We start from the raw sequence: 21,160 nt of genomic DNA, 5'->3' as shown, positions 1-21,160 counted from the left end.
TATAAAAATAAGATCAAACAGTTAAAATGGACCACACCTTGATCAACGACAACATCAAAGTACCCCTTACATCATTTTAGGTTTATTTTTTGCAAATACTTCTGCACTTTTGCATGAGTAACACTTTGAATGCATTGAGTATTTTATACTGTAGTATTGCTACTTTTACTTAAGTACTTTTTCCTCCTCTGCCAGACACCTTTCAACCTCATCTTGTCCCTGAACTCCTTTTTTGCAAATACTTTTGCACTTTTGCATGAGTAACACTTTGAATGCATTGAGTATTTTATACTGTAGTATTGCTACTTTCACTTCACTACATTTAGGTTAAATTTTACTTAAAAAACACATGATTGGTATATAAAAATAAGATCAATTGTTACAGATTAAACTACCAAAAGTATCAAACAGTTCAAATGAACCACACCTTGATCAACGACAACATCTGCAAATACTTCTGCACTTTTGCATGAGTAACACTTTGAATGCATTGAGTATTTTATACTGTAGTATTGCTACTTTCACTTAAGTACGTTTTCCTCCTCTGCCAGACACCTTTCAACCTCATCTTGTCCCTGACCTCCTCACAAAGGGTCTCCTGCAGGTTCCTCAGGGCCCTCATCATGTCAGGAGCCCCCCCTGGTGTGAGGAGCAGGTCGTGGACTCAGCAATCTGGAATGTTCCTTTAAATGCGTGAAAACCCCGCAGGAGAGGCGGAGCTGCTGGTGCTGCTGCTGCTGGAGGAGGTGGTGCTGTCACTGCACCACTTCTCCGTCTCTCTCCCTGCGACCCTTAGAAATAGATCTGCGGGGCAGAGCGGGTGAACGCACGCACACACTGCGGGGAAATGAAACGCAGACCCGATCACCGCACCGCCGGTCCTCTCCTCTCTCTGCGGGTCTCAGGGTCATGTTGTTATCGGCTTATTGGATCGCAGCTCAGTGAAAGAGAAAGTCCACACGGGATCTGAACATACGCACTTTGCAACCGTGGATGGAAATCTCCACATACTTGATGTCTGAATAACTTGGATTTTTTTTTTTTTCTCTCCCTTTCTGACATATTTGGGATTTTTCCTGTAAAACACGGAAATATGATGATTGTATTTGCCATCAGCCTGGCCGTGTTGTCTAATGCAGGTTAGTGTGCATGCTTTTCTCACATCAAACATCCTAATGTCAGAGTTATGACCAATAATGCAACAATATGTGTGCAGCAATGCAGAACTCTGACTCTAAAAGCTTCTCCTATGGTTAAATAAACACCTGAACCCACATATATAACACATATGTGTGTCATTCAATCTCCAAAACTTCATTATAGAATCAAGTTTCTACATAAACCTCTTGGACACACATCGCAGTGGAGGATATGTTTGAGCCTCATTGTTGTTCACTGTAACAGATTTGGATGGAAGTTTGGAGTTTGGAGTTGTGATTTATCTTTTTAGATTAATAGCTTTCAAGTTATGTATTTCTAAGCTCTTGTAAAAACCAAATAGAGTTTAATATAACATTATTAACTCTCTTATTGATATGTTTATGTCCTATTAATGAGCACTGAATGATTGAGTATTTAGTCTAAAAAGGTTCCAGTCTCCCCCTCATGACCTCCCTACGTACAGACAGTTATGTAATTCAGCAAGAACTCCACTCTAACAAAGAACATCCCTCCAGAAAAAAGGTCCCTCAGTGCAAAAGTTCACTGATCCAGGCTCTAAAGGTTTAATACAAGTCTGTGAAGTCCCTGACATGAAAAACAAAGTGAGCTCCAAGTTTTTCTAGATAATAAATCCACGTTGGAAGATGACACTGTGGCCCTCGGGGGGTTTGGAAAGCGTCTGGAAGGCGTCTGAATGCTGCTCATCCAACACGAGCTGCCAAACTTTGTCTGTGTTAGAGTCCACGCTGGCTGCAGGCAGGTGCACAATGCCTCTATTATCCCTTTTGCGTAACATTTCCCATCGAGGTAAATCACTTGGCTTGTGTACACATGCACGCACACACATATACACACACTGAGTTGCTTTTATTCTCAGCTCGCCCACTCACTCTCACACACACACACACATACACACACACACACACACACACACACACACACACACACACACACACACACACACACACACACACACACACACACACACACACACACACTGTTACTTAGATTCAGATTGATTTGTTCACTAAACTCTCCAAAGCCTCCAAACCTGCTTAATAAGGAAGTTTTAGCTCTACAGGGTCACAGTGGGCCAATGAACACTGACTAACAAGGGTTTTTTATTGGTTAATATTGTCTATTATTACACAAAATGATCAGCTTAGGTATTCTGCTATTTTGGATTGCACTTCCTTTAAAGTTAAAAAAAAGTTCCAACAAAAAAAAGTTCTCTAGTCCATCTTTCTCTCCCTTTTTCCTCCATCCTATCAAATAAATAGTCCCAGTGTCTTGTCCAGTATGTGATAGTAGTGTTATTTTAGTGTCTCGATGCTGTGTTAAAGTCTATTATACAGGGTGTGTGATTTGGGTGAACTGACCCTTTAAGCGGAGGTATAATGAGTGTCACCCCCACTTTACACCTTTGCTTTCACTCTTTTCTCTAGAAAGCTGTTTAGTCACCTTATATTCATATATAACTTTAGTTTCTTCTCCTTCCATGCAGGTCTGTCGGTGGAGGTGATTCGTGCCGGCGTGGCCCCTCACTGTGAGAGCCGGGCCTGCAACCCCCGCATGGGAAACTTAGCTCTGGGTCGCCGCGTCCTGACGCAGACCGTCTGCGGCAACAACGGCACCGAGCTCTACTGCTCCTACTCCGACCCCAACGCCAACCTGGCCTGCGATGCCGCCAAGTGCGCCAAATGCAACGCCGGCCTGCCCCTCCTGTCCCACCTGGCCGGGGCCATGTCGGACTCCTCCTTCCGTCACCCCAACACCTGGTGGCAGTCGGCCGAGGGGGTAGAGTCTGACACGGTGCAGCTGGACCTGGAGGCAGAGTTCTACTTCACACACCTCATCGTGGTGTTTCGCTCGCCGAGGCCGGCCGCCATGACCCTGGAGCGGTCGCAGGACTTTGGGAGATCGTGGAAGATGTTGCAGTACTACGCAAAAAACTGTAGCGCCGCCTTCGGGATGGAGGAGGGAAAGGTGGGCGTGGGCCGGGACGGGGCCGTCTGCACCGCCAAATACTCCGGGGCTTATCCCTGCAACCGTGGAGAGGTGAGGAGGAACACCAGACGTTAACGTTTATCTGTTACCGTTCTGAATTACTGCAGGTGACAGGTGTGGCTCATAGCAACACCTTCAGCTCTTCTGAGCATTTCAGCTTCTTTACGCTCAATGTTTTGCTTCATTCTCACAGCTCTCATCAGCATCACTTCTAGCAACACGAACAGCTGTTTTCAGCACTCTAAAAATGCACCACACACAATCTTCCCAGCTTCAAACAACTGACAGAAAGAGTTAGAATCTAGCTGGTGGACGTAGTGGAGCAAATAGCTGCTACAGATCCAGATGTTTTCTTCAGATATTTTCCCCCCCAAGTGATTGAAAAAATCAGGTTTAAGGATTGTAACTCAAACAGAGGAGGGAAAAAGCACAAAGACGTAGCAAGTAATGAGCGATATAATATATTACCTACATTAAGTTTCAGTGTCACAGGGACGGTTCTCTCTCTCAAACAACACAGGTTCCTATGAATGTATTCGACCGTGGTGACAACATTTTGACAACCTGTCAGAAGTGTGTTGGTTGATCAGATTTGCGTCAAGTCTTGGTTGATTTCCCACCATCTCTCTCAGTTCAAACACAGCCGGACGGCTCAGGAAGCAGATTGACGCAGGTGGAGAAGGAGGTGCAGATACACACCTGCAGTGAAATGCTGGAGGGGGAGGGGGAGGGGGAGGGGGAGGGGGTGACGTAGAGTTTCCGGACAGTGCGCTCATTCTTTTGTTTACAAAAGATCCCATCCCACTGGAAAGTCACGCAACATGCGAGCGTCATACAGTCGTAACGGCTGAGCAGAATGAAAGCAGAGCTCAGCCAGGTGGGGGAAGCTTTGTGTGTGTGTGTGTGTGTGTGTGTGTGTGTGTGTGTGTGTGTGTGTGTGTGTGTGTGTGTGTGTGTGTGTGTGTGTGTGTGTGTGTGTGTGTGTGTGTGTGTGTGTGTGTGTGTGTGTGTGTGTGTGTGTGTGTGTGTGTGTGTGTGTGTGTGTGAGTGAGTGAGTGAGTGAGTGAGTGAATGTTTAATAGGTGTACTTTGACTGTAGCACGAGAGGGCTTCCTGAAGTCCATTGATGTTTAATTGAAGCAGTGTGTGTCGGGAGCTGCTCTGCAGATGTGTGTGGAGGTGCCTGCCAAGCGTGGTGCTGCTCCGGACTCCCTGCAGCGCTCCCAGATGAATACTTGGAAGGAGTCAAAGAAGAGGACACACATTACATGTTAGCGGCCTTATTTTGCTGCTCTATCAGACATTTTTCTTTCTCTACTTCTGCTGTGTTTCTTTGTCTGTTTGCATGTGCATTCATGGCCTTGTTGCATTTAAGAAAAAAATCTTTACATGATCATCTCTTCACCTTTTTGTGAGGTGTGAACAAAAATGGCCTCTTTTCTCTCCTGTCACTCTCTCCAACTCTGTGTTCACATACTGCACATCTCAGCCCTCTGTGCTGGGAGAGTGACCTTTGACCTCTAACCCCTTAACTGATGACCCAGAGGTTAAAGGAGGTCAAGTAGCGCACTGACAGACCTGCAGCTGCTGTTGCTCAGCTGTTCGCACTCTCTCTGCTCCTGTGTGTTTTTGTTGTGATTGTACAGCAGCTATAATGACAGTTAAACTGTCTGTGGTCTGTGCAGAGTGATGACAACAAGCCTTTGAATGTGCACTAGGTATCATTCTTAGGGATGTAGTTCCCCATTTCCTCTGGGTTTCATGTACAAATATGCAAAGCGTTTATAATAATTTATATAAACCTCCATTATTATATAGGAACCTCCACAAGTAGACCTTTTGAAATAGAAGTTTGACAAAACATTGGTGCACTAACTGGGTATTTTCCAGAGCTTTCAGCTGCATCTTGTGGCCTTTATCAGCGGATGGAGTTTGCTCAGTTGTCATAGCGAAGGTATATGAACATGGAAACGAACTTCCAAGTGTTGAAGTGTGAAAAACAATAAATAACGTTCTTAAGAACAAAGAAACTGATTTGTTCAAGAAAAAAATCAACATAATAGATAATGAAAATAATCTTCTAGTTGCAGCCTTATGATAATTTTCAGAGAAAAATACCCCACCACTGCTTCAGAGTAAGACAAATGGTAAAACACTTTTCCTTCTCCCGTGGCTATCCCAAAAGCATGTCAACTCTTGTGCTGAAAGCTTTTCGTGTTTCACCTGTAATGTGGGGAAAAGGTTGTGTGTGTGTGTGTGTGTGTGTGTGTGTGTGTGTGTGTGTGTGTGTGTGTGTGTGTGTGTGTGTGTGTGTGTGTGTGTGTGTGTGTGTGTGTGTGTGTGTGTGTGTGTGTGTGTGTGTGTGTGTGTGTGTGTGTGCTCTGAGTTTCTTGACTTATTTATGAGGTCAGCTGGGCTGGAAGAATGTGAGTGTTGTTGGGACTGACCTCCTTAGGGAAGAGAGTGAGGCAGACCAGCCAACACACATTCTCTCTTTTCCACAGTTCCTCGAACACGAACACACACACACACACACACACACACACACACACACACACACACACACACACACACACACACACACACACACACACACACACACACACACACACTTTCCCTCGCCCTTTCAGATAAATACATACAGTCGGCTTTCCGTCTGTCTGCTGGGAAGGAAGTGCCGTTGCTCTGATGGATGTTGGTACTGTTGGCTAGACACCCATCCCCCCCACTCCGTCTTTCTCCTTCCATCAATGCCCATTGTGCCTGTTTACCAGATTACAGTCCACAGTTCTTTGATGGAATTACGCCTGTTTAAGCCAGACTTACTTTATTTTTCAGCCTGAAGTGGACACATGGCCCACAGTGAACCCGCTGCCTCAAGACGCAGGTGGAGCAAACTTAAAACGCGGGCCTGCAAATTTGTTGCATATTTTTGACAGCAGGCATAAATCTTTTCAAGACTCTTTGAATTTTGTTTTCAGTCAACAGCTCCACACTTTCATCACTCGCCACATCTTAAATTGCAAGAGATGCGTCTAAATCAAAAAGTTATGTGTTCTGCTGCAAGAGGACCTCATTGTCCTCTTGCAACTCAGAAAACGCTTCACAGAATAAAAAAAGAGAAGCGAAAAAGGGAAAGGCAACAAGAAATAAACAGCTGAACCTGCACGTAGTGAGTGTTTGAGCAAAACAACCATTTTGTTAAAATATTCTTTCTTTAAATCCTTGAAATAAACACAGATAAATTCCTAAACTTTTCTATGTTTAGCATGGCAGCAGAAAACCCATAGCAGACACCCGGGGAGTCTTACAACTACTCACAGTTCAGATTAAAGTAAATATGGGTCTCATCAGCACTCATCAACACTAATATTTTGTCTCCACATTCACAGGAAAACTACGAGGCATTTTTATGTAGTAAAAGCTCCAAGCAGGCCTGGTTTGGAATTTGGGTTGTGTAAAGGAAAGCACAAACTGATGTCTATGTGCATGCGAGTGTGGTTGTGTGTGCGTGTGCGTGGTGTTGCTGTGGTGTCGTCGGGCTGTCGCGGGCCTTTTGTCCGGCCCTGAGTTATGTGAAGCTGGATCTTCGTCCCCGTCTTTGTTTGGCCCTGCTCTCCGTGCTCTCCCGCGGACCGGCGCCCCTCGTCCTATTTGTCGTGTTCTCTTAATTGTGAACCACAATGCCGTGACCCCGCGACCTTTTCCAACAACAGGGAAATTAATAGTGCTCCTCCCATCACACTCTGGGCCAGTCATCCGGCCAATGATGGAGCCACATGGGGGCTTTTATTGCTTGCATCTTGCTTCAACCAATGAAAACACACACACATAAACACACACACTACTTGTCCAATGATATCAATGACGGCCAACGACAACAACACACACTTTGTGAAGAGACACACTACAAACACACACATTTCTTTCACAGCGAGAGTTATGGCAGACACCACTTTTTCGCCCCGACAACAGCAGTAGCGTTGGTTGCTAGTGGCAGCAGTAGCCATGGTGATGGCAGGCAGCCCATAAAGGGATCTTCGATTTGAAGGATGTCCAGGGACCAGACATGGAGGGGGAGAGAAGGGGGAGAAAGGTTGGGTGCTCTCATTTAAGGACACCCAGCGCCCTCATGGTCACGTGAGGAAGTAGTCCATGACAACGGGGTTTAAGGTCAAAGTTTAGAGCACAAATGATACCAAAACAAACCTCCATTAACATGACATGTAGTGACATGAGAAGCATCAATGAACCTGATTGTGCCACTAAATACGCCCGTCTAATCCCTCTAAATCATGAAGTGGGGCTGCAAGAGAGAACAGCGTTTATTGGTACTAAGAATTTAATTATTTGTTTCCGTATTTAAAGGATTAAAGCAGAAGTAAATAAAGGAGGAGGGAAATCATAAAGCCTTACAAAACAACTCCACCTTCTGAAGGGATAAATAACCCTGTGTGATTTTATTACTTTATGTTCAAGGAAACCGAAAGCACATATTCCTCCAATCAGGTGTTTCCTTGAATGATAGCACTGGTCAGACTGCAGGATTCTGTTGTGTCTTTTATTGCCTAGATTTAACTGATTAAAATGTACACAGACTTGAATCATTATGAAATGATGACAGCAGATCTCTCCCTCTCTGTCCAACAGGTGATCTACCGCACCCTCCCAAAGTGGGAGTCCCTGGATCCCTTCGGGGTCGAGGGCCAGCAGCAGCTGAGGGTGACCAACATCCGGATCAGACTGCTGAAGCGACAGTCGTGTCCCTGCCAGGCCAAAGACCTCGCCTCCAAGCACAAAGCTCTTCCCACCCACCACTTTGCCATCTACGACCTGATCGTGAAGGGAAGCTGCTTCTGCAACGGACACGCCGAGCAGTGTGTTCCTGCACCGGGCTACCAGGCCATCAGAGACCGCACCAACCATGTGGTAAGGCAGGAGCATTGAGTCATTATGTGTGTTCAGGGGTGTGGCGAATTAACGACAAGGAAATGCAAAATAGTAGACGGCAAATATTTTGCATCAAAACTATTCATGATCTTATTGACCCAGAGCACCGACTGGAAGTCTGACTAACCAAAGCTCCTTTAGGCAATTTTAGAGTTTCCTTTTAGTGAAATTCTCTGAGTAAATTTAAGTTCCCTCTGGTAAATAGTCACAGTGTAAAGGTATAAGGCTTTTATTGTGAAAGGAAAGGTAAGAACTGAGTGGATCTGGTCTGTCTGTGTTTTTAGAACTCCCTGTGTTAAGCTCTTTAGAGTGCATTTGCTTACTATGAAGCAAAACATTTACTAACAGGGCTACAAATAGTAATTTAAAACATCGGTCGCATGCACGCAAGATTTGTTTGTTATTTTATATCAGAAACATTTAAATTCTTTCATTTCCAATGCAAATACGCTTGTTTCAAGCCTTGATGCTGTGATACTAATGCCACGCTCTCCCTTCAATCCGCCTTGTTTTGACATACTGACATTTGTCTCACTTGTGTTGATGTTTATCATGAAGTAATCACATCCCATGGGCAGCCTTCTCACTTGTTCTAATGAAGATTATAAGGTTTTGGTACTTACAGACGAAAAAGCTTGTTCACTTTGTGTTGTCAGTCGTCTTAATGACTAAAGGAGGGATCGCCTTTCTCTCTCCTGCTTCCTCTGTTCTTCTCAGATAAACGGCTTCCTTTCCCGTTCATAACAAACACAAGAGAGTAGATATTGATTAAAGGGTTAATGACGGTGTTGACGGTGTTGATGAAGGTGTGAAGGGACACGGCTGATCCTGTGTTTTTATTTCCTGGAGTGTTTCAGAGCTTATGCTCCTATCACAACCATCTCCACAAACAGAAACGCCTGCAATCAGCGAGGCTCGACAGGGAAAGTGAGAGTCAACAAGGACTTTCCCTAACAACTTATCATTTATAATAAAAGTATTTTTGAGACTGATAGCGTTACAAACATTCTATTTCACATTTGTTAAATGTATGCTTGTTTTACAGCACATACAACCATCTATATTTTGGGTCTGGATCTCGTTTTTTAAAGAATTGAGACCACTATTCATTTTCATAACTTTTAAGTCAATTGGTGCATGAAATGATAAATGGATACAAACATATTGTAACTAATCAAAAACTGCATTCTGACATATTTTAACTTGATAAGAAGCAGATGAAATGTTTGGTATTATACGTGATAAATGAACGAGACTATTCCTGTGTTTTCGTTGCTGATAGCTGATTTATTGGATACAGTCTTTAAATCTGGCTATTTTCATGCCAAGAAATTCCAAGCGGCTCTACTGAGTGTTTTCATCAGGATTTCCTTCTTTTGAGGGTAGAAAATCCTTTGAAACAGTCTTTAGGCCACAGGGCTGAAAAACTCTCCTCTGCACGCCAGGATAATATGAACAAAAATATTAGTAGATCATTTTAATGCCTAAATGTGTGGCTGATATACATTTTTTCATCACAAATATCAGTCCAACTGCACCCAAGACTTAAAGCTGGAACGGTAAATCCTTCTTAACCGTCCTAAAAACATTTCCTCAGGTAATCGGAGCATCGTTCTGTAATGCCCCATGTAGGTAGCGTTCGGTAAACACACAGAAGTTATATAAGCAACTTTTCCAGCAGTTTTATCAGCAGTTTGTTTTGTTTCTCCGTTTCTGGTAAAACCCAAACAAGCAGAGCGGCACAAGATGGGAGATGAGGGGAGAGATTACTGGTGACTCAGGGAAAGGATGGGGGTTAGCCATGATGGGAGTATTTATTTACTTAAAAGGAGCAGTGTGTAGGATTTAGTGACATTTAGTGGTCAGGTTGCAGATTGCAACCAACTGAATACCCGTCAACTCACCCCTCAAACTACGGTGGCCCTCAGGTAACGTAAAAACAGTAATGGCTCTCTTTTAGAGTCAGTGTTTTGGTTTGTCCATTCTAGGCTACCATAGAAACATAAAGGTCTCCGTGAAGAGGATCTGCTCCCTATGTAGATATGCAGGGCTCATTCTAATCGCACTTAAACATAAATATTCTTAGTTTCAGTTCGTTATACACATAAGAAAAAACATAATTGTAAATATATTATATTCCATTCTGCCAATAAATCCCCCCTAAATCCTACACACTATTACTTTTAGGAAAAGTACTCCACCACAAGATAACGCCCTGCATTCAAAACCGTACTTAAGTAAAAGTGTGTAGGTATTATGAAAAGTTAGTATTCCCTAGTGTTTAACTATTATATTTGATGTTTCTGGACTCAGATTTCTGCTGCAATAATGTATACGTTGCATTTTAACTCATTTATATCCTGTTGGTTAGTTTGATCTACGTCAATGCATACTTTTTTATAAGAACATCATATGTTTGTAGCGTCGCTGTCCTGTGAGAACCACGTACCTCTAAAAAGAGAAACAGCCCTATTTTCAGATTAGTAACGATACGTTTTCCTGCTGATCCAAGAGGCTTTTTTAAGAATTTATTTAGCTGAATAAGTAGGAGGATTTACTCAACACGTAAAAGGAACATTTCATCCTTCAGTTCATCACAAACATTCAACAGCAACACATCTGGAGATACTTGGTTTTCACTGGACAGGAAAGGGGTTTTGAAAAATCGGAAAAGTAACTTAAGCGCTCAGATAAATGTAGTGTAGTTAAAAGTACAATATTTACCTCTGAGAAGTAGAGGAGAAGAAGTAAAAAGGAAATACTCAAGTACGATACATGTACGTCAAATAAGTACTTGAGTAAATCTGTTTAGTTACTTTCGGTTACACTAAACATACAGAACGGCATTATATTCTCTCCTTTTCATATATGTACATAAGGTTTTGTTTGTTTGGTCCGCTGTGTGTTAAGTGTGTGTGCTTAAGCATGCAGTGTTTTGTCTGCGTGTGTGTGTGTGTGTGTGTGTGTGTGTGTGTGTGTGTGTGTGTGTGTGTGTGTGTGTGTGTGTGTGTGTGTGTGTGTGTGTGTGTGTGTGTGTGTGTGTGTGTGTGTGTGTGTGTGTGTGTGCAGTAATCAGCGGTGAAAGTGACCCTTTGACTGGTCGAGTCATTTCTGCTCAGACACTGTGAACGCAGACGGAAAGACCAGTTTGTTTGTTGTTGTTGCGTTATTTTGTGCTTCTGTTCCCCCACATGGGTTTTCTTGCGGTTCAGGGTGATTACACTGTCTGTTAGTTAGCCACAAAGCCAACACTCACACACATTTACACACATAATGACATCCAGGGACAACTACTGGAGCGTTAGCAGTAATTAGTCCAATTAGATGTGTGTTCTTTGTTTTTCACGACCGAACTGCCTCTCTTTACATCTTTCTGTGCCTCTTTATTCTCTTTCTTTTATTCTTGTATTTTCCTCTTTGTCTGTTCTTCTTTAAGACATATGACACTCCCCATTGTTTTAATATGGGGAGCGGTTTTCAGTGTTTGAATCTTGTGTGTTAATTTGACAATATACAGTTTGACAAACATATAGGGGGCAAAGATAATTGAAATATGTAAAAGAAATCTCCCTTTTGATGTTTTTACAAGCATCATCCCTCAAGATCAATCTGGATTTTTTTCAAGGGTCATCATATTGCAAATGGGAAACTAATTAAAGGTTATCAAAATTATGAGCTATGTACATTTTGACATTTGGTGTAGTATAAGAGTTATAAAAGTATATAAATAAAGTTAGGACTTTAAAATTTTGGCAAATCCTTGAATAATTGAGTACAATAAAATGGCATTAGCTGCATGTTTTAATGCGTTTAGCAGTCCATTGAGCATCTTATTGTTGAATAATGGTCATGGAAATATTCAAAACATTATCCAACTCTCCCAAAGTATGTTTCTGGCAATTGGATTTAATTATACGTTTCTGATTCTACAAATTTTTCCTTTATGGCACCTAAGAGACATTTAAAGTAACTGATATCATTGTCATAACACATCAGTCCATCTCTGCCGTGTCCCGTGAATGATGGCGTTTACATAGTTGCATGTGTGCAGCTCTCAAGAGTGTGTACACGTGTTAATTGTCCCGTATCACGGTATGGTAAACATGTGAAATGGGTTGAAATACCAGCTGTCTGGACCCATTTACCCCTCCCTCTTGTCCATTGCATCTTTTTCCACTCATTTCTCTCCAATGTTTTCCAATAATTACTTCTTTCTTTTGAAATTTTGTGATATGTGTCATGAGATCTCTTGCCTGGACCTCTCAATTGTTTCCCCCAATTAGTGTGATTGAAATGTCATGTGTGCGTGTGTTCGCCTCTACATTGCAGGACTGATCTGGGGTCAGAGGACATGTTGGCTCTGTTCTATAGCATGTGGATGTATTTAAGTCTATTCTGGTACAGTGTGTTTGTGTGTGAATCAGAGCCATCGCACACCGTGGGAAACAAATGCAGGAATCTGTGTGTTTTTGTGCGTTTGCAGTTATTTTCTATGTTGGTCAGTATGTCCTCTACAATCGTTGTATAACAGTGTGTGTGTGTGTGTGTGTCCTACATTACAGTTGCACGGTGTAACGCAAACAAATAAAGAGCTTCCTCAGATGCCATGCCCCCCCCCCTCTCCTTCAATCATTATCCAGCATGCATGGCATTCCAGCTCACAGGAATGACAAGGAGATTGTTATTGTGCTCTCAGCGCTGCATACTTGCACTCTTCTCACACACACATACTCGTACACACACACACACACACACACACACACACACACACACACACACACACAAGCTTTTCAGACCAGAGGCCCATTCTGGTTTCCAGTGATGAAGCCAAACAATCAATGTCCATTCACTAATTTTCAGGCAAGGGAGTACGAGAGAGATGGAGTGAGAGGAAGTGGAGAAGAGGAAGAGAAAGGCAAAGATGCAGGAAAGGAAATAGAGAAGAAGAAATGGGGAGAGTAAAATCTGAGAGGAACCCCCAGCACGCTTGTCCTTACGTGGGAAACTTTCCCCTCCATCACACTGACCTCTTTGTTCCTCCCATCCTTCCATCTCTACCTCTGTCTATCATTTCGCTTGTTGCTAATGAGCTCTCGCTCTCTTATTCTCTCAGGTCCATGGGAAGTGTGTGTGCAGACACAACACTGCAGGTGATCACTGCGAGCGCTGCACTCCTCTCTTCAACGACCGACCCTGGCAGCCCGCTGACGGACTGACGGGCGCTCCACACGAATGTCGGAGTGAGTCGAACTAACACGGACCCATTTTTCCCATCACAGGAACCTAAAATCCTCACTTGACCTTTTAACCAGGCGGCAACCTGATAAGTGATGCCAATGCAGAAGTGCCCTAAACCTGCATTCTCTGTAATGACCATCAGGGGGCGACTCCTCTGGCTGTATAGAAGTCTATGAGAAAATGACTCTACTTCTCTCTTGATTTATTCCCTCAGTAAACATTGTAAACATGAGTTTATGGTCTCTAGTTTCAAGTCTTCTTCAATACAGCATTTAGTAAATTATGGTCCATTTAGAGTCAAATAGACTGTAAAGCAGGGGATGCTAACAGAGCCATAAATGGCGTCTCTACGTCACTCCTCCTCTGTCCAAATATGGTCACTTCTGTTCACTGGTTGCAAAAAAACAAGATAACGACGGCCAAAATACTGAATTCAAAGCTTCAAATACTCAAAAAGCTCTGTATTTTGGTCAAGAGTGACAGTGACTCAAAGTCTGTGTTGATTTCTTCGTTCTCACACCAGAGTGCAAGTGTAACGGACACGCTCAGAGCTGCCGTTTTGACTGGACGGCGTGGCGTGAGTCCGGCCAGCGCAGCGGAGGCGTTTGTGACTGTCTGCACAACACTGAGGGACGTCAGTGTCAGAAATGCAAAGCCGGCTTCTACAGAGACCCCCAGAGACCACAGACAGCCCCCGACTCCTGCAAACGTGAGATACCACACACAAAACAACACACACAAACATGTTGCTCATCACAGTGAGCGTTGTGGCTGTTCAGATCAGTGGTTGCTTGATTTTCTGTCTATGTTTATGACATGAGTTAAGGAATTTCACTAGTAAATACAAGACGCAGGGATGTTGCAATGCCCTTATTTTTTTGCAAACCGCAATGTGTAGAACACACTTTAAAATGTCATATGGCATAATTAATCATACCTGGGTTGACAAAATGTTGCTGGTGTGAATCATAACATGAACCTCATACACACCACACTGGCACGGCGCTCTCATTCTCACAAGGAATGCTGAGAACTGAGATCGCAAGCCGGGACGTGCTTGATAGCGCTGATACCTTAATGGGCACCTGGCCCTGAGTGTGTGTGAGTGTGTGTGTGCGTGTGTGAGAGAGACAGCAGACGGCCAACGCTTACACCGGAGTTGATCATCAGATGGTGGCATTCCTTCGTTTTGACTCAAAGCTCGAAACAAAAACCCCTTCGTGTCCATCTCAGGCTTGTTTTGCAATTTTTCATGTGTGACTCAGAGCTCGAGTAGCTTCAGGGCAATCATTGGTAGTCGAGCGTGAGGGTCCTCTGTGAGTGTGTGTGTGTGCGTGTGTGTGTTCGAGCGGCGTGCTGCCCTCCGGTGATGAGATGAGTCTTAAGTAAACAGGCGATAGTCATCCATAAACACATAGCAGTGGCTACATTCCCCGTCTGATTATGTGTCAGATTTGACCCATTGAGCTCAGTCCTGCAGGTATGCTGCACTCACACATGATTACGAGAGTGTGTGTGTGTGTTTGTGTAGACTTGTACAGCTATCTTTGTGAGGACCGATTATAGTTTTAGACCTTCAGAGAGAGGACATTCTGGCCGGTCTTCACTATGGGACAAACTTTCAAAAAGGCCTGTTTAAGGGCTTTAAGGTTCACGTCAGAATTAGGTTTAGGTTAAGGGTCGGGGTCAGTCATTTAGTTGTGATGGTTCAGGTTAATGTAAGGAGCTTGTGAATGCATTATGCAAATGAGTGTCTCAAAAATAGAAGAACAAGGTTGTGTGTGTTCACGTAGGCACATACATTGAATTTGAAGCGTGTCAAAAAACTGTCAAGCATTCAAAAACGTCGGAGGGAGAATATGTTGGCTATTGACCCAATTACTATCAATCCGAGTTCTGGCGTCTTGCACATTTTATTTGATTTCTTTACATCAAGAAATCCATACAACAGAAATACAAATATTTATTTAAAAAATGTTAAACTTCAAAACCCCTCAACCCACGCGTAGAGTCAATTCAAAATCTTCCGTTAGAGCTGATGTATGCCAACATGATACATCCTTATTCCATTGTTGTTCTTCATTAGTTTATGACTTTATTACCTGTTATTTTATGTCTTTTCCCCATGCCAATTTAAGCCATAAAGTATGCCAGAAGTATGGTTCCTCTTATCAGAGAGGTGTGTTAACCTGTCTGATAAAGTCATAGAAAATGAATGTACCAACTTTACATAAAAAACAGACGTTATAGGGTTTAGGTTTCAGAGATTGGGTGTCGTGCAAGTGTTATTTTGCACCTGAAACTCGCCTGTGGTTGTAACTATGGAGGGATAATGATCCCCAGTCTGACAGCTGATTGATGGACAAAGAAGGAGCGACGGCATGCTCTGGAGAACCCCTGAGACGAAAGGTACAGGTTGTGAAATCCCGCTGACAATGGAGGAATTTCCCTCCGTCGTGAGGAACATTTTTTTCATACCAGGCTCCGAGGGGCCCTGGAAAGAAAACACTCCTGTCAAGCTTGTACACACCAAAACTCTTTAGCAAGGGGGGAAAGTTACAGTGTAAGTGTGTGTGTGTGGAATCTGTTGTCTACACTAGTTGCTCAGGCAGGTGTCTTGTCATGTCTCATGAAGTTCAGAGCTCCAGCGGCTCTCTTAAAACACACATATTTACACAAAGCAGTCCTTGTGTAGTGACCCCCTTTCAAATGCTCATAAATGCTCACGCAGATATGTAAACACACGCGCTTATCTAACACATCGTCACACGTGTTTGGGCATTACATGGGACTCAGGTGGTGCTCGGTTAATTATTAATGTGCGGAGGCTGCTCACTAAACAATAGCGTAGATAAGGTCCTGATACACACACACACACGAAGATCTTGTCTAGTTCATGTCCATAAATGTGATATCTTTATGATTTTATTGATACAACATAGTTCGGTCTTATGATAAGGTTTATCTTATCTTTGTTGTCCCGTGTGATTCGTCTGATTAACCATCTGGTTTGAAACTCAAGAAGGTTGATTTTACATCGTCCTGACAACCTGAAGACACCAATGTGCTTCATCCCTAATTTAGTAAGTCTAATGTTGGAAATGTGTCATTCCTGCTCCCTTTTAACGAGGAATTCAGATAAAACAGGCACAAAAAAACCCCACCAATGGACCGAAAAAATATATTAAATTAGTTGAACACAAAACTCATAGGTTTTTTTGTAATTGTTTACATATTCTGTTAAATAGGTGCACAATTATATCAGGCATGTGGCTTAAAAGGGTTAAAAATGATGTTTGCATTTAATCTCGACTTTAATTAATCAATCAATATGTTAAAACATTAAAATAGTCTTGAAGTGTCGCTGTTCATCTAAACATTTCTCCCTAGTAACCCTTCAGAAATACTTTAAGATGTTAAACATTTGGAAATGTTATAAATCATATAATGTTGCATGGATTTACTCAGGTGACATTTATGTATAAATGTCTACTTATTTAAAATAACATCATAAATAGTATGAAAAATAGCCTCAGAGATCTCTCAATATTAAGAGAAAGAAATGTGACATCTACATATTTCTTGAGAAACCGGCTAACTCGTGCGATACAATTGAAAGCTTAAAAACAATCCACTTAATGGAGCTTGTGAGATTGTTTTGTCAACTGCTGTTTACAAGGTTTTAGAATTAACTTTTTAATCTCAGCCCCAGAGGTGTTTTTTAAAAGTGTGTAATCTTGTGAATGTATTTTTTGTTTACAGTCGACTGTGTGAGAGGTCATGTGAATTTATCATGAGGTTTTGTTTGCGAAAACAACCTCAAGAACGTTTTGTTTTATTACTATAATCTATAGTCAAACATCAGCATTAATCATTTTAAAGAAGAGGTGAGAGTGCAGGGAGTCACGCCTCTGGGTGTACAGTAAGTAGATGGAGTCATTTACTGCCAGTCGAGCTTCAAGCATCATTAAACAGCAGAGAAATGGCTACAAACAACGCCCCCTCTTTGTCTCTCCCTCCTCGTCTTCTGCTTCTCCTTCACCATGTCTGCCTCCCTCGTCCTCCCCCTCCCCATCTGCCCCTGGGACAGGGACAGATTTATGGGGGAGGCCTGACACCTCCTCCTGCAAAGGCTCCGGGTCTCAGTGTTGATAACAGCAGACAGTAGTTTTCTCAGACTGCCAGTGGAAACATGGGTGTGTGTACAAGTATATTGTTTTTGGAGGTTGTTTAAAGAACACCCTATCAGCATACAATTAGGGGGGGGGGTTGTTTCTGTGTGTGTGATAAGAAAAAGAGAGAGGCCTTTGTATAACAAGCTCCTGCAACTATACCAGACAGACAAATAGAGCAACTGTTGACTGATGAAATACTTAAGTCCTGGTAATAAATTGTTATTTGCAGGTTAGCAAACAGTTAGCTTAAAAGACCTTTAGACTCATTGCTCACAGATATTAGTTTTTATTGTATGCCTAGATATACTTTTAATCTTAATTTAGTATGTTTTATTATTTCTTTAGATTGTTTTCATTTTTTTGCAATAGCTTATAGGGCTGTACTGGATGTCATGTTATTACATTTAAAGCTTCTACTGAGGGTTTTGAATGAAGCTTTGAATGTATTTTAAAACAGGATCGAGCTTCCTTTTGTACGAGTACGGCAGCTGTAGCTTTACCCACAGTGAATATGGTGATTTTGAAAGGCTTAAAGCCAACAAATATGGATTGAAGTAGGATATTTTGTTGGATAAAAACATGTCGTAAAATTTGGAAATGATAACCTATCTATTTTTTTTACAAAAATTTTTAGTTTTGAACTAAGGGATCAGCCCCGGGGTGGTGAATTTAGGGCTCACTGGGCCCTATTTCCCTGTGTGGAGTGGAAATTATGCCTTTTTAAATTGACAATTAGTATCCTTTGAAATATTTTTCTATTAAAATGACAAAATGAATGAATTGCTTGAAAACAAAATGCAAAACTGAATTGGTTTATCCCAAAATGTTAAATCCTCTCTTCTTTGGCAAAATCTCCATATCTCATCCCTTTTACCACTAATTCCTTTAAGAAAACTCAGATAAAATACTTAACTTAACTCAACCATGGGCCCCCAAAAACAACAATCCCACTAGCTTAGCGGCTAACTAAGCTAAAGCAACACTATCAATATATTGATGTCAGAATTCATACCTCCATATCTTAAACTGGTTTTTTTTCTATCCCAGCATGCAGCTGTCACCCCCTGGGCTCCATGCCCTTCCACCTGGCTGACGGCTCACTCTGCGACCCCTCCAACGGAAATTGCATCTGCAAACCTGGAGTAGGTGGAAACCACTGCGACAGGTGCATGGTGGGATACTGGGGCTTCCACGAGTACGGCTGCCGTCCATGTGACTGTGCAGGAGACTGTGATCCGTTTACTGGAGACTGCATGTTCGGGTGAGTAATAAAAAAACTATTTCCTTTCAGATAAAAATACCTAAACTCATAACATATGACAGGTGTCTTATTAGGTGATTTATTTTTCATTTACATGCCTGTGTGTGTATGTGTGTGTGTGTGTGTGTGTGTGTGTGTGTGTGTGTGTGTGTGTGTGTGTGTGTGTGTGTGTGTGTGTGTGTGTGTGTGTACATGCGTGCTAATGTTGTGATGTGTTTATGCAGCTCTGACCTGGAACTGTACAACTCAGAGGGAAACTCCAGCGAACCGGTGAGGATCTTCAGAGCAGACGAACTATTCTCTGCCCTCCATTACTCAGGTGAGTTACAGAGGAGGTGTGTGTGTGTGTGTGTGTGTGTGTGTGTGTGTGTGTGTGTGTGTGTGTGTGTGTGTGTGTGTGTGTGTGTGTGTGTGTGTGTGTGTGTGTGTGTGTGTGTGTGTGTGCATGCATGCATGGACAGTTTCCATGTGTCCCTTCTCCTAGACCCCCCACCACCAGCCTGTAACTGCAGCTTTCATAGGCACATTCCTTACTGGACAGACACACTGTGCTTGCATTCTTAGGACGCCATGCACAGTAACACACACACACACACACACACACACACACACACACACACACACACACACACACACACACACACACACACACACACACGAACAAACACACACAAGTTATGCTCCAGATATTAATCTGTACCTGTGTCTGTCTCCTGCAGAGAAGTGTGAGTGCAAAGAGCAAGCCCTGACCAACAGTAAACTCTTCTGCACTATGAATTATGCATACGGTAAGAATTCTCACAGGTCTTTTTCCTATAAAGGCGTTTTAATATCACCACATTCAGAGTATTAATACTCTACTATAATTAATACTTGTCTCCTATACTTGCCTCTTAGTCCTGAAGGTGAAAGTGCTGTCGGCCCACGATAAGGGCTCCCACGCCGAGGTGGAAGTCAAAGTTCAGAAGGTGCTCAGTCAGAAGACCAAGGTGAAGATACAGCGAGGTCGGGTCACTCTTTACCCCGAGTCCTGGACCGCACGGGGCTGCACCTGTCCGATACTCAACCCAGGTCAGAAACACACTCTTATGATTGTCTCTTCTAGTAAAGGTCAGAGGTGGTGTTGTTTAAAGACAGTTCAGGATTGAAAGTGGTGAAACTTTCCATTAAAACACATAAATAACTTACCAATGAAACCCAGTATAATCATGATAATAAAGGACAAAATAATCACCTCTAATAGGATTTGTGGAAAATACCATAAACATGCAGAATATTGAAACCTTTATTGATATTGTTCCTGATATAAATTTGCATAACACACAATGTTTGAACACCTTTATTTGACAAATAAATCCCAGCCAATCCAAAACTCTAGCTTTTGTTTTAAGGACAGTAATGTTGCAATAAATCTAAGCTGTACTTTAAAGTTGATTGAGGTGGATCAAGTGTCCCTGACCTTTGACCTCATCCCTCAGGGCTGGAGTACATCGTGGCCGGCCACTCGGACCGTAAGCAGGGCCGCCTCCTGGTCAACATGAAGAGCTTCGTCAAGCCCTGGAAAGCCAGCTTGGGGCGCAAAGTCCTCACGCTTCTCAAGAAAGACTGCAACTGGTAGGCGGACGGTCAACAAACACCGGAGGACAGACGGACAAAATGGACAGCAATGTCTCTGATTTTCTTGTCCTCCAGATGTGGAGTGCTGAATCGCACACAGCTCTGGGATCAGGTTTTTTGAAAGCTGAACTGAGATGATCCAAACCCTCCTTTTATTCCTCTGCTGTCGTCCAATGGGAGCTGGTGTCGGACTGCACCGGCTAAAAGCACAAAGGACATAATTTTATTAAGACGTATCGTGTTTTGGACATTAGGATTTCTTCTGCAGCTGTTGCTCAAGAGATTGAGGAGTTTAGCGCTTTGGCCAAGTGCTTTTTTTATTCCCTCTGGACGCATTGACAAAAGATTAAAAACTGAATCTCTTCCTCTATGCAGCACTTTAGCCTAAGATTGACTGAGGAATACGGACACACAAAGAGAGGAACACTCAACACACACACACTGACTGACTCCCCTGACATGGACTGGATGCATGCATCAGTGTGTGTGTGTGTGTGTGTGTGTGTGTGTGTGTGTGTGTGTGTGTGTGTGTGTGTGTGTGTGTGTGTGTGTGTGTGTGTGTGTGTGTGTGTGTGTGTGTGTGTGTGTGTGTGTGTTGCTGACATAATGTGCAAAGCACCCAGAGTGACGCTGAACAAGCCATACAAGCCACTACAGGTGGTTAAATCTTAGTCAGTCCAGGTGTGCCTGTGTTGAAATCAGAGTGAATGGATTTGCCTGTTTTGCAAATGTGTGTGTGTGCGTGTTTGTG

At 42.8% G+C, this 21,160-nt stretch overlaps 1 protein-coding gene across 1 annotated transcript; it reads left to right on the top strand.

Moving 5' to 3' along the window:
* The first annotated feature begins 779 nt into the window (after nucleotides 1-779).
* On the top strand, nucleotides 780-20,912 carry ntn4 (netrin 4). The gene is made up of 10 exons (XM_054624662.1): nucleotides 780-1,139; nucleotides 2,666-3,219; nucleotides 7,819-8,097; nucleotides 13,232-13,358; nucleotides 13,880-14,065; nucleotides 18,579-18,792; nucleotides 19,017-19,111; nucleotides 19,512-19,580; nucleotides 19,690-19,863; nucleotides 20,271-20,912. Exons 1-10 carry the CDS (start codon nucleotides 1,094-1,096, stop codon nucleotides 20,408-20,410), a joined length of 1,884 nt encoding a protein of 627 aa, XP_054480637.1. The 5' UTR covers nucleotides 780-1,093; the 3' UTR covers nucleotides 20,411-20,912.
* The last annotated feature ends 248 nt before the right edge of the window (nucleotides 20,913-21,160 follow it).

This window comes from Anoplopoma fimbria, chromosome 23 (genome assembly GCF_027596085.1).
Source record: "Anoplopoma fimbria isolate UVic2021 breed Golden Eagle Sablefish chromosome 23, Afim_UVic_2022, whole genome shotgun sequence".
In the NCBI taxonomy this organism is placed as follows: domain Eukaryota; kingdom Metazoa; phylum Chordata; class Actinopteri; order Perciformes; family Anoplopomatidae; genus Anoplopoma; species Anoplopoma fimbria.
Note: the sequence above shows the minus strand (reverse complement) of the source record. Positions and strands in the feature narration are given on the sequence as shown.

Excerpts from the sequence above, each read along its gene's own strand:
- ntn4 (XM_054624662.1), top strand. The coding sequence starts at position 1,094 with ATGATGATTGTATTTGCCATCAGCCTGGCCGTGTTGTCTAATGCAG. Across the intron at positions 8,098-13,231 it reads GAGACCGCACCAACCATGTG|GTCCATGGGAAGTGTGTGTG; the intron begins GTAAGGCAGGAG and ends TTATTCTCTCAG. Across the intron at positions 19,112-19,511 it reads CTCTGCCCTCCATTACTCAG|AGAAGTGTGAGTGCAAAGAG; the intron begins GTGAGTTACAGA and ends TGTCTCCTGCAG.